The 21,200-nt window shown below is 34.6% G+C and overlaps 1 protein-coding gene across 1 annotated transcript; it reads right to left on the bottom strand.

The window, feature by feature from the left end:
• Positions 1-16,842: 16,842 nt before the first annotated feature.
• Positions 16,843-18,212, bottom strand: LOC139877306 (uncharacterized). The gene has a single exon (XM_071864716.1). The coding sequence runs from the start codon at positions 18,148-18,150 to the stop codon at positions 17,050-17,052; it is 1,101 nt and encodes a 366-aa protein (XP_071720817.1). The 5' UTR covers positions 18,151-18,212; the 3' UTR covers positions 16,843-17,049.
• Between the last annotated feature and the right edge of the window lie 2,988 nt (positions 18,213-21,200).

The raw sequence follows: 21,200 nt of genomic DNA, 5'->3' as shown, positions 1-21,200 counted from the left end.
CTAGTGTTTTAGAAATGTTACCCAAACGAGATGAAGTTGGTACCAAAATGAAGAGGATGAAGAGAGGATCACGAATATGTAATTTATTTTGTTGTAAGCCTCCTAGATCGAATTTAGATGATGATTGAATGAATTTGGAAATTGGGTGTGTTCTTGCTAGAGAGAAAGAGAGAGAGAGGGAGATGGTTGAATGGTGGTGATTGGGGTGGACTAGGTGACCTAGTCAACTAGTTTGCCCCGTGTCAATTTTAGTCCCTCGAGTTTGTAGTCGGGTGCGGAAAATACCTAAACGGAATATTTTAAAACGCGTATTAACGGAAGATATTAAAATCCGATAACGAGAATATTTAGAATGTTAGCTAACGGAGGTTACGAATCTAGATACGAGGAATATTATCTAAAAAGAAAAAGACGGCGTTAAAAATAATTTAATGGAAAAATGCGGGATGTTACATTATCCACACCTCAAAAGAAATTTCGTCCCGAAATTTAGTTGGAAGTAGTAGTCGATATCTCTTACTCGAGACTTAGAGTAGTAACTCTACGAATGAGTGAAGGTACTTTCTTGGACATTCCACGAATCCGGATAGTCGGGGTGTTACGTTGTATTGAGGTTCGATTTCACGATCCATGATTTCAACCAGTTTTCCCATGAAGAGGAGTTTGTCATCAATAGTTGGTGCATCTAGAAGGATTGCACATTCCTGTTCCGCATGACACGTTTCTAAGTTTGTTACACGAAATGTAGGATAAACGGAAACTTAATTGAGTCGGAAGTTCTAAACGGTAGGAAGCGGTTCCAATACGCCCCAAGGTTTCAAAAGGTTCAATATTGCGGTTATAACCTTCCTCGATTTCCCAAAATGGATTACACCTTTCCAAGGTGCGGGTTCTCAATATTACGCGGTTACACACTGGGATTTTGTGAGGTTTTCATCTAAGTTTGGTATAACTCTTCTGGCGACTACGGGTCATCTCGAGCCCTTCTCGGACTTGAACGATCTCAATTGTTGTTTCTTGATGGAGTCCAGATTTCAGTGTTTGTTTGCCACATGCTTTGGTTAAATGAACAGGGGTATGACATTTGCTGTCATATAGGGTTTCGGAGGTGCGGCGTTAGTACACGAATGGTATTATCGCAGTGAGAGGAATCAACTAAAAGCGACCATACAAGTTTGAAACATGTCTTTCCAAGATGTAAATCGTTCGTTTGCTCGGTTCGTTGGTTTGTGGGAGCTACGTGGTACTCATGCCTAAGCGGGTTCCCAAAGTTTCTTGCAAAACTAGAAGTGAAACGAGTATTTCGATACATGATAATTGACGAAGATACACCGTGTTGGAAAAGAATCTCTTAAGATATGTTTGAACAAGTCAGTTAGGGTTCGAGAAATGTTCGTTAGGACTATTCACCCTCGTGGCGAATACTAATGTAATATAAGGAGTTTCTCTATCCATGGAGAAATGTTACAAGGAGTTTCCTTAAACGGAAATGCGAGCGATAAAGATAGGAGTGAAATGAGGACCTAGAATAGGATGAGCTTACATCTCGAGGTTGCCATAACGTGCCTCTAGTTGTCAAAAGTTGAAGTCTGAAAGAGAAACGAGGTAGTACACGTAGTTGTATAGTTCGGGGTTGAACAATAGTTGACCGATTATCAGAAACACAAGGGCGTTAAGTCAAAGAAGAGTGAAGTATCGTTGGATTGTGTGTTATCTTAAATTCCAGTAATATCAGACGGTGATGGTGAAATAACAGAGGTAGGTAGTGTGGTACGGGAAGACGAGAAAATTGATCGGATCCACAATTTAGTATTCGAATTCTTCGTGCAAAATAACGAATTTTAGTTATGTTGTTTTTTTTTTTGAGTCGAGAGAGTATGCCTTTCGTCGTTCAAGTAGAAATATTTCCATGTTTGAGTTCCATCTGTTGCTATACGATTTTTAACTAGAAATGTTGGTGTGAAGAATCACGCTCAAGGTGCGAACACGGAGAGGTTTAAAGTTTTCCTTAGTGAGTTAACGAGTTTAAAAGTCGTGTAACACGAGAAAAGTCAGAAATGAATCTTCGGTAATAACAGACAAGATCTAAGATTTTTACGAATACAAGTCCGAGTTGGTAGAGTTTCCTGATTACATGTGGCTTGATTTCGAGATTGATTGTAATGCCTTGACCATTAACATCATGGTCTAGAAAATTGGACTTCGTTCAACAGAAATTCTCACTCGGAGAATTTGGTATAGAGTTGCTCTTTTCTCAAAAGTTCGAGCGTAAGATGGTGATGTTGTTCGTTTTCCTTCTTTACTTAAATAAGTTAAGATGTCATCCATAAATACGATAACAGATTTGTCTAGATAAGTTGCATACGTGGTTTAGGAGGTTCATGAATATGGACGGAGTCCTAAATAAATCAAACGGTACTAAGAGAGATTTACAACTACGTTGCGAGTTCGGAAAAATGGCTTAGGAGACATCGTCTCCCTTAACCCCCAATTGATGATAACCGGAACGGAGGTTGATTTGGAATACACGGGATCCACGCAAATAATCATGAGGTAATGGATACGAGGAAGAGGGTATCGGCTTCCAACCGAAAATTACTCGGTTCACAATAATCTATACCTAGTTGTAGGGAAACAATTTCTCCCTAACGAATAGGTACTGAGCTCCTTAGTTCTATAGGTGCCGAGTCCAATTTCTTAACGCATATCCTCCGATAAAATTTATAGACACACAATATCTTTCCGTTGGTCGCTTACATTGCCTAAGTAGTATCTAGGGGAAAAAGGTGGAATGTAAAGAGTACAAGTCAAGGTCTCGGTTGTAAAACGTCTAGCGGTAATCGAATCGAATAAGTATGAAATATACGGTTTGTTGTGAAGAAACGTACCCGTGACTAGTCCATCATCGTCTCGGGCATCCTAGGCGTTGATGTTGAAAGTTCAACGGCGTGCGTTGGGGTTGATTTCTCCTTTGGGCACACATTCCTAAAATGACCCAGTTGGCCACATTCGAAGCAAGCACCCGTTCTGTGTGCATTGGGCATCTTTCGAGCGACGGGTCCTTGGCGCCGGTGGCGAAACCTGCCACATCCTTCAAAGTGATGCTTGTGGCATTCGTTACAAAAAGGTAGTTTTCCGGTATAGCCTTTCTTGTCGTTGGAGGTAAAAGGCTTCTTGGCGGGGTTGTTGTTATTGTTGTGGTTGCTTGATTGAGAGGCTTCCCATGTTCTTTTGTTGTTACTCGGGTGGTTCTCGACCATTGGTGCCGGTGCTTCCATTTCATTCACCGTTTCTAAGGCTTGGCGGGCCATTGTTAAAGCCTCTTGTAGGTTAGTGGGTTGAGATGTCATTACCTTGTGTTGAATGCTCTTAGGGAGGCCATCCATGTAAAGTTCGACTCTTAGGGATTCGGGAGTCATGAGATTTGGACACATCGAGACTAGTTCGGTAAACCGTTGATTATAAGCTTCGAGGTCATTTCCGACCGTTTTTAAATTCCTTAGACCCTGTTCGAGCCTTCGAGTCTCGTCGCGCGGGAAGTATTCGGTGATCATTCTTTCTCTTAATTCGGTCCATGAGAGTGTGTGGGCTTCATCGATACCTACCGATTGTACGTACTTGTTCCACCACGAAAGAGTAATGCCGGTGAAAGTGAGGGTGGAAAACTTGACCTTATCTTGGTCTCGACAACCGCTTGTATTAAAAACGGTCTCCATTTGTTCAAACCATCGGGTGAGAGTAACCGGTCCTCCGGTTCCATCGAAAGTGGAAGGATTGTACTTCATGAAGTTCTTGTAGGAGCAACCTTCGTTTGAATTACCGGTTCCATGATTGTTGTTGTTAGAAAAGTGATCGGCCACGGCCGTACCCACGGCGGTGGTTATCATTCGTTGAAGAGCTTGTTCTAGGGTTTCGAGAGGGGTATTGTGTTGACCTTGGTGAGCCATTGTTCCTTCATGAGACAAGAATATCGTTGGTTAGTATTTTCAACAATACTAACCGTGGCATGGAATAAGGATAGAGAGAAAATTTTCCTTGACTCGCCTTAAATTCTCTATGTCATAATGTCGGAACGTCCATGTGAATCACCGTAATATAATCCCGGAAATTATATTACCCTGATTCTCATGTGCATTTAACATTACTTCATAAAGTCAAGGTGGCGCATCAACAAAATTTATCAACGTAAGATCAAGATCGAATACGAGTTAGATATGATAGAAGAGTTCGAGTATAAATGCACAATTAGTCAAATAATTCCTACTTCAGTCTATATGCCGGTTGTAGTCTAGATTCACCTATGTACCCTATGACTCGGGGTGGACACAAATGAACTCTAAATCCCTACAACCAAGGCTCTGATACCACTTGTAGCGACCCCGACAAATCGTCAAGTGACGGCGTCGGCTACGTGGGTCCCATTACCTGATTATAAGTCTTTAAAACAACGTTTGACCAAAATATATGTCGCATTCATTTCAAATGTTAAGGTTGTTCAAGTTTACAAGAATAGTTCCACCACAAGTTACGATACAAAGTTTTAAGTACAAATGAAACTTATGCGACACAATTTAAAAGTATCCAAAAGACGCTCCATGTATGCATATATACTCGACATCCAATGCAAGTATCAAAATAATGAGCGGAAGCATGTATCATGTATCGTTCAAGGACCTGAGAAAAACATAGAAATCTGTCAACGAAAACGTTGGTGAAATCATAGGTTTAAGTAAGTAAGTACAAGTGAACCACAAGATTTGCATCAAAGAAATAATAGTAATACATTCCAAAAGTTTGTTTCACGAGCACCCAATTATCAAAGCTTAACATTCCATCCATTGTATACCCCATCCATAGTGCTAGAACAAACACTGATTCTCGAAAATATATTTCATCCGTAGACGGTAGCGAACCGTCAAAGATGAGGGTTGTCAACCCATATGGCCATATAACATAAGTTCTCGCTTACACCCGGCAAGTGTAACTAATGATAATCGAATTGAGGATTTTTGTTCTAAACTCGTATGTAGAATGTTTGTTTTCCCGTTCTTGTGTTCACTTAGTTCAAAAGAATCGTTTATGTTTTCTCATCCCAAATATAAGTTCAAAAAGAGTAAAAGTGGGACTATGATCTCACCTTGAGTGCACGAGTAGTAAAGTACTTCGACAAGTAAACGTGTGCAAAGAACAATGCTAGTCTTGACCTAAACAATAGGTTTGTATCAATAACGGTAAACACGATAGGTCAAAGATGTTCAATTAGTCCTATGGCTCGTTACGACTCAATAATGTAGCATGTGAATCAAGTTGTCATGTTTCATGCAAGATACAAGTATAAAAGCATGTTAGAACGATTGCACAACCATTTGGTTAAGTTTGATTAAAAGTCAAACTTGGTTAAAGTCAAAGTCAACGGGATCGGGTCGGGTATCCGACAATTTTTCTAAGTTATATAATCATATATGAGCATGTTGGCCAAGTTTCATGTTAATCGGAGGTCCGTAGCATAGCAAACATTTTTACGTCAAAAGACAACCCAAACAGCCAGTTTTAGTACAATGGGACGGCGTCCCAAATTGCTAGACGGCGTCCCACAATGAAGGGTGGGACGTCGTCCTGATATCCTAGACGGCGTCTAGGTTCAAAAGGTGGGACGGCGTCCCCAGTATCTGGACGGCGTCCTGATCGGTTCCCAGGCCCTGTTTGCTGTATTCCTCAAATGGACGAACCAAAACACAAACAATCACATTTTATGATCCGCAAACAATTAGAACATGTATTTTATATCATCGGAAAGCTCTTTCGACAAGGAACGCAACTAAGCACTTTTCATCAAGCAAAAACATCATATACAATAACCGAAATCCCGTCAAGTGATCAATAGAGGTTTATTTTCAAGTTTCAAGTTCATCAATTGCAATTTAAGTTTCGGGAATCCGATTTATACATATGATATGCTGTTTTGAAGGTAATGAAACATGTAATACAACTAAACACTTATCAATAACATTAACAAGCATTCAACGCATCAAAAGTTCGTTTTAAGAGTTGTCAAACCCTAACCAAAAGTTCACAAAATCAATAATCGCGTTTATGAAGTTTCTTTAATCAATCTATACATCAAGATGAAGCTAATGATACTAGTAACACTTTTAAAACATGCACATTAACAATCTAATAACATTTGATCATCCAAAATCAAGGATTTAGCAAGTAATTTTCATAATGAACTAGTTACACCAAAAACAACAAATCGAGCATACAAATTACATACACGACATCACAATGAGCCATAGACACTAATTAACATACTTTTAAGTCAAGCACACAAATTTAAAGAAAACTAGTGTTTTAGAAATGTTACCCAAACGAGATGAAGTTGGTACCAAAATGAAGAGGATGAAGAGAGGATCACGAATATGTAATTTATTTTGTTGTAAGCCTCCTAGATCGAATTTAGATGATGATTGAATGAATTTGGAAATTGGGTGTGTTCTTGCTAGAGAGAAAGAGAGAGAGAGGGAGATGGTTGAATGGTGGTGATTGGGGTGGACTAGGTGACCTAGTCAACTAGTTTGTCCCGTGTCAATTTTAGTCCCTCGAGTTTGTAGTCGGGTGCGGAAAATACCTAAACGGAATATTTTAAAACGCGTATTAACGGAAGATATTAAAATCCGATAACGAGAATATTTAGAATGTTAGCTAACAGAGGTTACGAATCTAGATACGAGGAATATTATCTAAAAAGAAAAAGACGGCGTTAAAAATAATTTAATGGAAAAATGCGGGATGTTACAAAGCTAACATAGAAGAGTGAAATGAGTAAGTATAGATTCATCTTATCATTTGACGTAGATATGATTGATTCCCAGATTTCAAGGGATTTGAAGAAAATCTTCTTAATAAGATTTGACTCTCCGGTAATCAAGGGAATTAGGATCCGCTTTAAATGCGATCGTCCATTTTAATTGTTCTGTCGGAGATTTTCTTATAAATTCACCTCCTTCGTTTCCTTACAACTCACACCTTCTGTTGATGCATTTTATGCAAGTCCCTAGACATCTACCCACGTCCATTGCAGGTACAACAATTTACAGGCCACCATGATTGCTCGTTATTATCCTATCCGTGTTTGTATGTGGTTACAGGAACTGCAGGAATGAGATTTAGATGTTTGACTATGTTAGACTTAGTCAGACGTACGAGTGAAGCCTCACTAGTACGGCTGACAGGCTCATACGCACGGTTGATGCTGAGCTAAGTCACAATTACAACCTAAATGAGAAGACACGAGTGAGTGATCACCCGTACGGCTGATGAAGCCAACTCGTACGTGTGATGAATGAATCGTATGGGTGAGTCAACATCAGGGGTATATAAAGTCTTATGTTCTTCATTTTAGGTTAAGCCTCTCATTTGTTACACACACTCAGATCTAGTGAGCTCCTCCAATTTTCTCTCAGTCCAAATCACCCAGGTGGTGAATAATAGCTCTAGGTGTTGATCTAATCACACTTGATTTAGTTGTGGTTTGACTAAATTAATCAAAATAAAATTAACCTATTCACTAGAGGGTTTGATTCACTTATTCCGCCGTTATGTGAGTTAAATCTGTTGATTTCTAAGTTCCTAGTCATTTTTCATCACCTTCTATTCTTTCTCCCTCAACTCATATTTTAAAGTATTCATCAATATGCTCCATCCAGTTCTGATTCTCGATATACTTCTAACTTTCATATCGGTCATTCTTCTTTTTCATCTACCGCCGGAAGAATCTATTTACTTCTACTATACTCTTGGGTTTATAGTGTTTCTAGTTCTCCCGTGTCTTTATATTGCTATATGCATCGATATATATGGTTTATAATTTCTGGTTTATCGTTAGGCTTTATATGTTCCCGTATATTTCAAAGTCTCTGCTTCTGTCTTCTATAATCATTATCATTAACAGTTAATGCTCTCTTTTATTTGCTGCAATTTATACCCCAATTTTTATTTCGGAGTTTTGTCCTTTTGTTTCTTCTTCTTGCGATTAAGCACCGCTTGTAATGGTCTAGAATTCACAGATATGAATTTCAGAATGAACATTGTTAATGTTCTAGGAAGAAAATTGTGATGACACGATCTTGACTTGTCAAATTACTAGAATACCTTGGAAAAAGCCGAATCATCAAGAAATATTTTCTTGATATTTTAGAGGTTAAATAGAATACAAGAGTCGTATAACATGGCACATGATGATATTATGATCTGTGAATCATTACGTTCTATTTAGAAACTCAGCATGACTTACTGTAATATAATCACGTTGATCAAGTATCATTATATTATACTAATTCATGCTTCAGTTCCCAACACTACTTCAAAATATTCCTATTTTAAACTTGAATGTTTCAGAATTTAGAAACTAAAATAGTTTCTTTTATGATGTAATACAGATAGTGCGAAGAGGTAAATGATTTCAAATAAGAAAAATTAAGAAAATATCTTCAGAAATATGGAGGATATTTATAATGAAAGATATGATGATATTTTAGAATTTCTAATATCAGAGGATGATGAAGAATATTGTCCGCAGGGGTTTAGAGTCAGGAGCAAGGTATTTGTTAATGACTTCAGCAGGTACTGAATCATTTGGATCCTTTGAAGTCAGGTTCAGTCTTTATAATTTGTCCAAAGCCTCCTTCCTACTTTGCTCAATCCATTTTCCAGTTCCAAAACTTCTCTTTTTCTGCGCTTTGCCAGCACACTTCATCATTATCATTCAGCTTTTACCGTTTAAAGTCGTTTTTAGTTTTTGCTGCTTCATCAGCATTTTTTCCATTTTCGGAGAACCAATTCTTAGTTCGGAGTGTTTTTCAGAAACTTCACATTCAAATTAAGTCCAGAAGATAGACGTTATATATACACATATAACTGTTGGCGTAGACATGCTGCGAGATTTCAAAATACTGATTGCTAATTCCCAATGATTTGTATGGCAATTATCATTACAAGATGCGAATGAGTAAATGATGGGGTTTCAATAAATAATTATAATGACTTTTTGGAGAGGCTAAAGTCAAAGGGTAATGAAGTTGTTGGTACATCTGCTAATAATGTGGTGGAATGTAAAAGGTTCCCTGGTAACGATGGTGTATATCTCAAGGTTATAATAAGGTTAGTCTGACTGAAAAGTCGAAGTTGACTTGCTGGAGCTGTGACAAAACTGGCTACTTTGAATAGGAGTCACAAAGTTATTTTTGCTAATAAATGCCAAAGAATCTGACGCGGATACGTTGTTTAAACTTTTACTTTGGTTTCAAGAGTTTTTCGGGTACATAACTGTGGGTAACATGTGGTTGGATCATCATCTCGATTGCTCATCATTCGAAGTGTCTTCAGAAATTTTCGAAGGGTTTGAACACAGATTGTAATCGTTAACATACATTTGATGTTCTAACACAGTTTTGAAGTCAAAATATATCTTGTGAAAGATGTAAGGATCTAAGAGTGATGATTTTGGTCATATCTCGAGTTGAATTTTGAGATTTCAAAATCAGAATATGTAATTAAATTTTGAATGAGTATGGTTGTTTTGATTTCTATAAAAGAATGTATATTGTTGTGAAAGTAGGGAGTATAATGGATAATTTGCTGAATCAGATTCGAAGAATGTAATATATTATTTGTGAATTTATATATCTCTCGGGTATTACCTACCCGTTAAAAAAAAAATTTCACAATTAATATTTTGTACAAAAGAATTTTATTACAGTCTTTATGAAAATATATATATGTATATTTTCTTCAGATGTAACATAGATTTAATGAGTTAATGTTAAATTAAACTCATTTGATTTACGGTTGAAACTAGAATTTAATAATCCCTAAAGGCTTTAAAAAGTACATAACTTTTACACAGTATTTCTTAATGACATTGAAATTATGAATTAATACTTCGTTATTTGTTGATGTATGATGTTCGGTTCGTAGAATTCTTGTAAATTTCGCAAAGTACGAATGATGTTATCTGAAAAGTTTCGGGTACATCGATGATGAAAGTGTAAAATCAAATATATACTTGATTTATTATGAATTGGAATTTGTTGAATTGCGACAGAGATTGTAGTTAACGCTGGTTAAGTTGCGGCCGAAGGACGTACATTATTGCATATTTGTAATATGAATAAACCGAGTAGTTAAGATTCACACACAATAGTTTAGCTCGGAAAGATTTATTTCAAAATATATATATATATATATATATATATATATATATATATATATATATATATATATATATATATATATATATATATATATAAAAATAATATACATATAATTTCTTGAGAGGGAATGAGTTAATTCTTCATAACTCGTTGATACAATATACACGTTATTGATTCGTAATGATGTCCACAGTGATTCTTGAACTGACGGAGTTTGTGATGTTATAGGTGTTGTTGATTCGGATGTTGACTGTACTGACGATGCTGGTAACTCTGACGGTACTGCTGATGCTGTTGGTAAAGCAAGTTTAGCTTGTTAATCACACACCATTTTTGTCAGGGTTTCTACTCTTCCTTCTATCATTTTTGGTTCGCTTAACTGATTTATGGTTAGGGCTAGATTAGATAATCTCTAAGACTTTAGAGATTACATAATCGCCGCATAATGTTTCTCCAATGAAGTTATGAATTAATACTTCGTCAGTTATTATTGTTGGTACTCCTTGGTATCTATGGTGCGTATGACGTTGATGCTCGTGGAACAGATTGTGAAGTTGAGGTTTACGACGCGGTTGTGGTTCGAGGTGGTAATGGTACTGTTGGCGTTGATGATGGTGGTACTGGTTATGCTGTTGATGCTACTGCTGGTGTTTGTAATCTCTGCACCATATTCTTCAAAGCCACTACCCGAGCGCGAAGCTCGTTGACTTCTTCTATTACACCGGGGTGATTGTCGGTTCGAACGAGCGGATAAATAAAATCTAAAATTTGATGTAATATATAATCGTGACGAGATACTCTGGAAATGAGCGAGAACATGGTGTTTCGGACAGGTTCATCGGTAAGTGCTTCAGGTTCTTCGTCAAGAGGGCAATGTGGTGGATGGAAGGGATCACCTTCTTCTTGTCTCCAATGATTGAGGAGGCTACGAACCCATTCCCAATTCATCCAGAATAGGTGATGACTGATTGGTTGATCTATTCCGGTCACACTGCTTTCGGAGCTTGAATGGGATTCCATTTCGGAATCTGAGTGACTTGAACTGATGACGAATTCCATTTCGTACGATTGGATAAAGGATTTTTTTTTTTTGATATGAAATGATTTTGGCTAATGGATGGTATTCTAATTACATAGAATATATATATATATATATATATATATATATATATATATATATATATATATATATATATATATATATATATATATATATATATATATATATATATATATATATATATATATATATATATATATATATATATATATTTATATATAGATCAAAAGATTTCGTAGATTACGGAGGACTTTGCGAGATATGTCAGGCAAAGTTTAAAGTAACAGATACGATACGATATAATTTAGCAGATATGCTAAGATATGAATTTTTGTCTATACACTATTCATGCAATCAATGCAGCAAGACGTGTCTTAGACTAAAAATGATAAGCAGGTAATTTCCTGAGGATGATAAGTAGTTAATTTTCGACACAAAATGATAAGTAAAACTTTTGACATGCAGACACGGTCGAAGTCCAGACTCACTAATGCATCCTATCGACTTATCAGTTAGACACACTAATGCAGACCTGATTCGCTAAGACCACCGCTCTGATACCAACTGAAAGGACCCGTTCATATACATTATAAACGATTCACAATAGTTGATTACATTGCGAGGTATTTGACCTCTATATGATACATTTTACAAACATTGCATTCGTTTTTAAAAGACAAACTTTCTTTACATCGAAAATTGACAGGCATGCATACCATTTCATAATATCCACTATCCAACTATAAATTGATTTAATAATAATCTTTGATGAACTCAATGACTCGAATGCAACGTTCTTCGAAATATGCTATGAAAGACTCCAAGTAATATCTTAAAAATGAGCAAATGCACAGCGGAAGATTTCTTTAACACCTGAGAATAAACATGCTTTAAAGTGTCAACCAAAAGGTTGGTGAGTTCATTAGTTTATCATAATCATTTATTTCCATCATTTTAATAGACCACAAGAATTTCATTTCCAGTTCTCATAAATATACGTCCCATGCATAGAGACAAAAATAATCATTCATATGGTGAACACATGGTAACCGACATTAACTAGATACATACAAGAATATCCCCTATCATTCCGGGATCCTCCTTCGGACATGATATAAATTTCGAAGTACTAAAGCATCCGGTACTTTGGATGGGGTTTGTTAGGACCAATAGATCTATCTTTAGGATTCGCGTCAATTAGGGTGTCTGTTCCCTAATTCTTAGATTACCAGACTTTAATAAAAAGGGGCATATTCGATTTCGATAATTCAACCATAGAATGTAGTTTCAATTACTTGTGTCTATTTCGTCAAACATTTATAAAAGAGCATGTATTCTCAGTCCCAAAAATATAAAGGGTAAAAAGGCAAATGAAACTCACCATACTGTATTTCGTAGTAAAAATACATATAACGTCATTGAACAAGTGCAAGGTTGGCCTCAGATTCACGAACCTAAATTAATTATATATATTTATGTGTTGGTCAATATTTGTCTAACAAATTAGGTCAAGTCATAGTGTACCACAATCCTAATGCTCGAGACTAATATGCAAAAGTCAACAAAAGTAAATTTGACTCAAAATAATTTCCAAAAATCTATACATGATTAATATATAGTTTAAATATCGTCGTTTTATATTTTTAAATATTTTTTTAAAAGATTTATTAGAGTAAATAATATAATTTATTTATTAATAAATAAAATTTTATATTAAATTTATATAATAAAATATATTTTTATATATATTAAGTAATAAAATTTATAGGGTTCATTTAATATCATAAAGATAATATGATAGGTATTATTAAAGTAAGTTATTACACGTAGTAAAATATGTTTGTATCACATATTTATTTGATAAAATAATATCTATAATGATAGTAAGTAAAAGTTGTATTATTTTGTAATAATAATTATTATTATAAAAATATCAATATTTATAATTACTAAGATGACATTATGATAAAACGATAATTCTAATTATCATAACTTTAATATTTACGATAATTTTTAATATTATCTTTAAAATAATAATTCTATTTAAAATAATAATAATGATATTTTATAGTAACAATGACATTTCTATTAAAATGATAATTTTTGTTAAAATGATAGTTTTAATACTAACGATACTTTTAATAATAATAGTAATGATAAAAATAATAAGAACGATAATTTTATCTAAATCAATATCTTATAATATTTTAATTTCATCATGATACTCTTACTCATTATTTCCTAATCGTTTCGTTTAATAGCTTTTAATCGTCTTTTATATCGTGTTCATAATAATGATAATAATAGTAATCAAAATAATTAGGTGTTACAAATATTTGTTTTAATTACACTAATATTAATAATGATAGTTACTATAACATTATTAACGATAATACTAATAATTATCTTAATGATAATATAGTAATAATAATAATAACAATAACAATAACCATTTTTAAATAATGATATATATATTAATAATGATAATAATAATAATAATAATAATAATAATAATAATAATACTAACAATAATAATAATAATAATTGGATAATAATAATAATACTAATTATAACTTTAACGATAATAACGATAGTAATAATAAAAAAATAACAATTTTTAATGATAAATCCCTTTTATTGATAAAGATAATAATAATCATAAAAATAAGATAAAACTAGAACGACGATAAAAACGACGATAATAATAATCATTTTTAATAAAAATATCGAAAATTCAATTGATTATAACTTCTAATCCGTTCATCGAAACCATTCGATATCTAAAGGAAAAGTTCTTAATTTTTTGCTAGCTTTCCAAAGACATGCATATCTTATACCTTATCTCAACCGCAAGTGTAACTAATTCAATATTCAACCTAACCTGTCTAAGGGCAATATCAAAAGTACAAGCATGCATAATCCTAAATACTCGAGCACTAGTCAGGGATACACTATTAGTATGTAAAAGTTAAATTATGAGTACTCACGTATCAATATTGAGATTCAATATTGCAGGAAAGGTACGTAGACGCAACGGAAATGATAAACACTATATTGACCTCACGAGCATACCCATGAACCATACTCAATCACCTCCATAGCTATAACCCATAATTTCCTTAATCCTATCCTACTCGAAAAACAATTTCGAAATCACTCGGACAGCACTCCGTCGTAATATTTTATGTATACTAATAATATCTTGAAATAATACGGAGTAAATATATATATGTAAATCGATTGAGAGAGTTTAGAGAAAAATATTTTCAAGTTTCTATGAAATAATGAAACCTATTGAATTCTATTTATAATAGATTTTTGAATTATTAAAGTGAATTATTAAATTATGAATTATTAAAGTGAATTATTAAAGTATGAATTATTAAAGTGAATTATTAAAGTATGAATTATTAAAGTGAATTATTAAAGTATGAATTATTAAAGTGAATTATTAAAGTTAAAGTAAAGTAAAAATAAATTAAAGGTAAAGTTTAAGTATAGTAAAAGTATAAAACTATGTACGTATAATACGCGTATAAATATATATAATATTAATTTAAATCGTTATATATATTTAATAAAATAAAATATAAATATCGTTATCTTTATCATACTATTTAAGTAATGAGTTGTCAAAAGTGGTTCTAGATATTTATAAAAGTTATATACATTTTAATAATAAAGTTCTTTTTAAACTGAAAACGTTTTTGTACGTTTGAAACTAAATAGATCAATCGAGTCTTTATGAGATTCAATCTTCCACTATCCTTTGTCTAGTTCTCAATGATTGACAATTTGTTCTTATTTATAAATCACTTTACCATTTTCCGAATATTGTTAAAATGGAAAGATTTCTCAAATCAACGTGGGCCTTTCAACAGAGACTTGTAATCATAATTCAATATATCTGATAATTCAATCATTTGATCTTATCTTCTAATTCCATTGATAAACATTTTGAAGCAGATACAATCATATAAAGTATTTAATCTAATATTTTGTTTACGTTTCAAGTTATAATATATATACACATATACATATATAATCATATTCGTTTAATGGTTCGTGAATTGTTGGAACTTGGTCGAGGTTGAATGAATGTATGAACATAGTTTAAAATTCTTGAAATTTAACTTAACAAATATTGCTTATCGTGTCGAAAACATATAAAGATTAAAGTTTAAATTTGGTTGGAAATTTCCGGGTTGTCACACCTTTCAAAGTCCCGACCGATTAATCACCGAATAGCGAATTTTGCAACCTTGACTAGAAACAATGATACATTGATATTTTGTGGTGATTAATTTTGTACACTATTAATTTTTTCATATATCGTCAAGCATATTTTTATTTTTGAGATCTTTATAATGCAGTATTAAAATTAAATTAAATACCCATTTTTAGTGATTTACGAATATCTATTAACAGTGACGGATCTAAAATTTTTTCAACGGATGTAAAACATTAAAAATTTACAAAAAACTAAAAACGGGGCAAGATGTCAAAAATTAACAAAAATATACACTAAACGTCGGACTTCAATATATAACTACACTAATAAAAAATTTTATCACCAGGCGGCTGACCCGATTGCCCTTAGACCATCTTTATCCCTGAAGGGCGTTTTGGCGTTTTGCTGGGTGAGGGTGGGGTGCTTGATGAGCGTGCTAGTAACTGGTAAATAATGGGGTGGAGTGTTAAGTGGCGTGTTGGGTGATGTGTTAAAATCTGATTAAAAGTTGGGTGAAAAAGAGGATAAAATAAAATAAAAAAACAAACACAACCAATTACTCCCTCCGTCTCATTCCAATAGTCCACAGACAAAAAACACGCAGTTTTAGGAAATCCCACTAACTTCATTTCTCCACCAATGAAATATCTTCTCTCTCCAGATCCACCAATAAAATATCTTCTTTCCTTTCTATTTATGGAAGGGGCCTATCAGAATGGGACAGCCCAAAATAGAATACTGACCTATTGAAATGAGACGGAGTTAGTACAATTCAGCACCAACAATGTTTCTCCTGTGCCTGAAACACACACGCCGCTAACACATGGAGGAGCACACCATGGTTACCAGGCGTGTTGGCCAACACATGACCCAACACGCTAGCGTTAAAATCGATCTTAATAGATCATCCCCTGTCTGCCGAGATACGGAGACTAAAGTGCAAGAAGTTAAAGTTCTAAAGCTAGTGGAGGCGCATGTCAGTTTTTTTGAATGTAAACATGATACTGCTTCTACTGTTCCTTAATTTATGTTTAATGATTGAATGGAATGGATATAGGCTTATGCACATAAATCCATTTCAGTTTTCCTTGTAATGCTTGGCTTTTCACAATTTCGTGAAAAGTTCTCATCTATTTCATTCATATTTTTTTTTCAAAAAAAAAAAAAAAAATAAAAAAATAAAAAAGATACGGAGTATTATTGCTTTATTATTAAAATTCATAAATAAATATAATTATATTATAATCACAAAATTAAAATACAAATTTAATTGCATGTGACCTTCTCATTTTTAAAATTAAAAAAACATATTTTCTGCCATAACAGCAAGCGTTGCAGGTATATAACACACTGACATTCAATTTTCACATTTCACCGAACACATTTATTACAAACAAATCACCGTAGTATAACGACGCCGTAAACGATCAAACTCACCCAACCGGAATCAGAAACTTTATCCTTTGAACGCCATTAATTAACTAATTACTTAATTAATCAATTAATTAATCAAATTAATTAATCAATTTAGTTAAAAATAAATTAAACTAACAAGATCGAAGTGGCTTCCCGCACAAGCAATCATTATACGTAAACGACGTCGCTTCAAGGTGATCAAACGGCGAACCTACCGGAATCGCTCCGCACAAATGATTATGACTCAAGTCAAGATGACCAATATAAGATGCTGACGTAATCGTTTTCGGAATCGGTCCTTTTAACTTATTATAACTTAAATCCATCACCATGAAATAAGATCTAGGTCCAAATACATCAGGTATACTTCCTTCAATTGCATTCTTACTCAAATTCAATATACTTATACCTGAACTCATCAATGTCGCCGGTAATTGACCTGATATTAGGTTTCCGTCGAGGTTTAACGTCGCTAATACCGCCATTTTTCCGAACGATTCAGGAATTGAACCGGAGATCCGGTTCAACGACAGATCTAGATCTGATAACCGGTAGATATGTGAAATTGTCGCCGGAAGTTGACCGGAAATTCGGTTGCCGGAAAGTAACGCACGGCTGAGCATCCGAAGCCTACCGATCTTCGGAGGTATAGTTCCTGAAATCATGTTGTTGCGTAGATCTAGATGCATTAACGAAGTTAAATTCGAGATCGATCTCGGTATCGGTCCGGTGAGTTTGTTATCTGCTAGGTTTAAAACCGTTAACTGACTGAGTTTTCCGATATCTGCCGGAATTACGCCGGAGATTTGGTTTCCGACGAGGTCGAAATGACGGAGAAACGGTAAGGATGTGACACACGAAGGTATAATACCAGAAATACCCTTCCAATCGGAGATAATTACATTTGCAAGCCGGTCTAATTTACAAATGGCGGGAGAAATTGAACCGGTCATGTAACCGGTTCGTTTAGCTTTTTGAAAAATCGGATCTTCGGATTCTCCACGGAGCGCTATATCCGCAACCCGTTTTGTATTCGGGTCACAAGTAACGCCGTACCATTTATTACAACAGTCGTTACCCGTCCATGAATTAAAAATGCCTAAATACGGTTCGTGTAATGCCGTTTTAAACGCTAGTAAAGCTGCCCGGTCTGACGGTGGGCAAGCGTTTACCGTTACGGTAACGGTCAACACTAACAGAACTATAATCCCCCTCAATGAGGTTATACTCATTTCCACTAGTAAAACAATGTGTTTTGTTTTGAGTAGAAGTGTGTGAAAACGACGGCGTTTGGTGATGGTGATAGAGGTTTTAGAGTGGCGGTGAAGAGAGTGAAGGGGGGTTGAAGTTAATATAGTGGTGAGGGTGGAGAGTGTGAAATGACGGAAATGGCCCTCACGTGCGATGTGCGTGATTAATGGAGGCAAGTCAACGTGGTTAGGATTGGAAGAAGATGGAAGAATCAGTTAAAGAAGGAAGGTGATATGTGATTAGACACGTGGCAAATGTCTCGAGTGTAGGTCGGTTCTAGGGATGTCGATTTATGGGGAAAAACATGATAATGTTTGATATATAGTTTTTTAGTTATCGTCAAATGGTGAGGGTTAAATATATGTGAATTTACAGTTGGGTCTCAAAATATTATACTCACGTCTCGAATACATTCAATGACATCTTTTTTATTAGAATTGTTTTTTAACAACGTAAATGTAGTTAGTGACACATATTACCCGAAACCATACGTATATAACATGACTGAAGGGCATAATAGTAAATTTGTAATAACATCTGTTCAAGAGTATTTTAACCCGGGTATAATTTTAATTGTTAATGTTAATGTTAATGTTAATAACCCGCCTATTTACTACTAATCAAATTTTGTATTAATTCCTATCGAGTTTAAGCTCATGAAAGGGGTACAGGCGTTATTATAGCAACTGTATAAGAAATAGGAATAATTGATTCAAAATGCATCGAACTTTCACCAAAATCCTATTGTATGTATTCAACTTTCAAAAGTTCTATTGTATGCATTAAACTTTGGTTTTTATCCTATTGTGTGCATTCACTTACCCATTACCGGTTGTTTGCTGATGTGTAACAAGTCACTCTTTTTTAATCCTAGTCAAATCCTAGTCATTTGCCACATAGATATAATCACTCCTTTATATAACCCTAAATACCCCCATTTACTTTTTATCCCCAAATTAAAAAAACCCTAATGGAAAATCGCAGAAGCATAACTCGTCGTCATTCCTCTTCGTCCAGAATCAGCACGCCTCCAACACAAGAGATTCAATTCTGTGATTGTGGTAATCGAATGTATGAGAATACGGGATGGACTATCAAGAATCCAGGAAGAAGATTCATTAGTTGTCCCAATTTTGTAAGTTTTCAATTTTGCCCTAATTTTCGTTCTTATAAATTTGCCCCAATTGGTTGTTGCTATTACAGGATAAACGAAGGAAATGTAAAGTATTTCACTTTATTGATGAGGAGCTTCCAAGCCAGTACTACAAAGATTTGTTGTTTGATCTTCATTTGCAAACATTGGAGTTAAACACTTGTAACCATCAACCTGACGATCTGAAACTCAAGGAAGAGGTGGTGAAGTTGAAGTCCAAGTTGGACATTTATGATAGGTTATTTTTAATATTGATAGGAATTGTGGTGTTGTTATCTATAGCAGTAGGTATTTTGATCTTTAAGTAGGTATGTTTGTATTGAATAATGAAAGTGTGTTGTTGAATCTGTTCTAATGTAATTCCTTTTGGTTTCCTTATGTAATGTTCTAGTGTTATGAAATGCAATAGTCATTTGGCTTCCAATTTGCTGTTTGTATGCATTGTAAGTGTTTATACGCACAAGTGCAGTGTTTTTATGCAGTGCAATATAACTGAATGCAAGTGTTTACAAATTGGGAGAATGCATAATGCAATATAACTGATTCAACAAAATGCAGAATGCAAGCGTTTACAATACATGTAATGCAGAATCCAAATGCAAATGCAATACACAATATACACAATATACATTAAACATTCATACATTAAAATTAGGGAATAAGTGTTTACACCACCACTTTACAAAAGACTGCCATTTCCCTATACAAAAGACTATCACATTACCAGTCATACTAAATATCAAAAAGGGAAAATTGAGTCAAATTGATACATACTATGCCATTTTGAGTCAATTTTCCCAGCCAAAAGACATTACATCACCACTTTATAAAAGCAATATAACTAAAACAGTTTTTAAAAGATTAAAACATTACAAAACCTTACACAACTTTCAAACAGTAGATTGACCCCCACTTGCAGCTTTCTTCCTTGGCCTTCCAACCTTTTTTGATACCTTTTCAACTTTTTCTTTTTCCTCATTTTTACATCCCCTTTTGTTGTGCCCCACTTCTAAACATTTTGAACAGGTCATAGAACCACCTGCTCTTGAGATCCTTACACCACTACCACTTGCCTTTACCCCACTACCACTTGCCTTTACCCCACTACCACTTGCATTTGATACACCACTTGCATTTGGACCTGCATCTGCCTTTGATTTCTTAGACCCACTACCACCTTCATGTGCTGCCCTTGTTCTTTTCCTTTTAGGCCTTCCAGGCATAACTCTTGGTTTTGGTGGTAAAGGTTTATTCAACTGGTTTGGCACCCAGGTTGAAATACCACCAACTGGTTTAAGAAATGTTGTGTATGCCCTCATGAACATATCTTTTCTAAACCATGCAGGTATGTAATCTTCTGGTGTCTTATTAAGTGCAAATATAACTGAACAGGCATGAGGACAGGGAATACCAGTTAATTGCCACATCCTACAACTGCAAGTTCTTCTTTTTTCATTAACTTTAAAAGCTTCACTTTTATGCCTGACCTCATACTCAAACCCACCTGCAAAATGGGCTTGCCAGTATCTACATAACAAGTGAAGAATTAGTTTATATCAAACAAAACAGAAATAAACAAAGTAAAGTAAAGAATCGTACCTGTGTTCCTAAAACTTCTAACACATGTGTGTTGATCAACCATAGATATTACCTGAAAGGAAGCCTCATCTTTCATCATTCTTCCAAAACACCTCCAAGAGCATTTTGGTTCTTCACCCTTTGCAGTAGATGGATATCTATTATATTTCCTTTTCTTAGATTCAGTTGGTTGTTTCAGCCTAGGTGCTCTTTGCCCACACTTTGCAATCACTTCCTTTTCACAACTTCTATGATACCATAGTGAAAAACCATTTGCAAGGGCATAATAGGTTAAACAAT

Source organism: Rutidosis leptorrhynchoides, chromosome 11 (assembly GCF_046630445.1).
Source record: "Rutidosis leptorrhynchoides isolate AG116_Rl617_1_P2 chromosome 11, CSIRO_AGI_Rlap_v1, whole genome shotgun sequence".
NCBI classification, from domain to species: domain Eukaryota; kingdom Viridiplantae; phylum Streptophyta; class Magnoliopsida; order Asterales; family Asteraceae; genus Rutidosis; species Rutidosis leptorrhynchoides.
The sequence above is the reverse complement of the archived record's forward strand: the minus strand, read 5'-3'. Positions and strand labels throughout refer to the sequence as shown.

Coding starts and splice junctions, on each gene's coding strand:
- LOC139877306 (XM_071864716.1), bottom strand. CDS start 18,150: ATGAGTATAACCTCATTGAGGGGGATTATAGTTCTGTTAGTGTTGACC.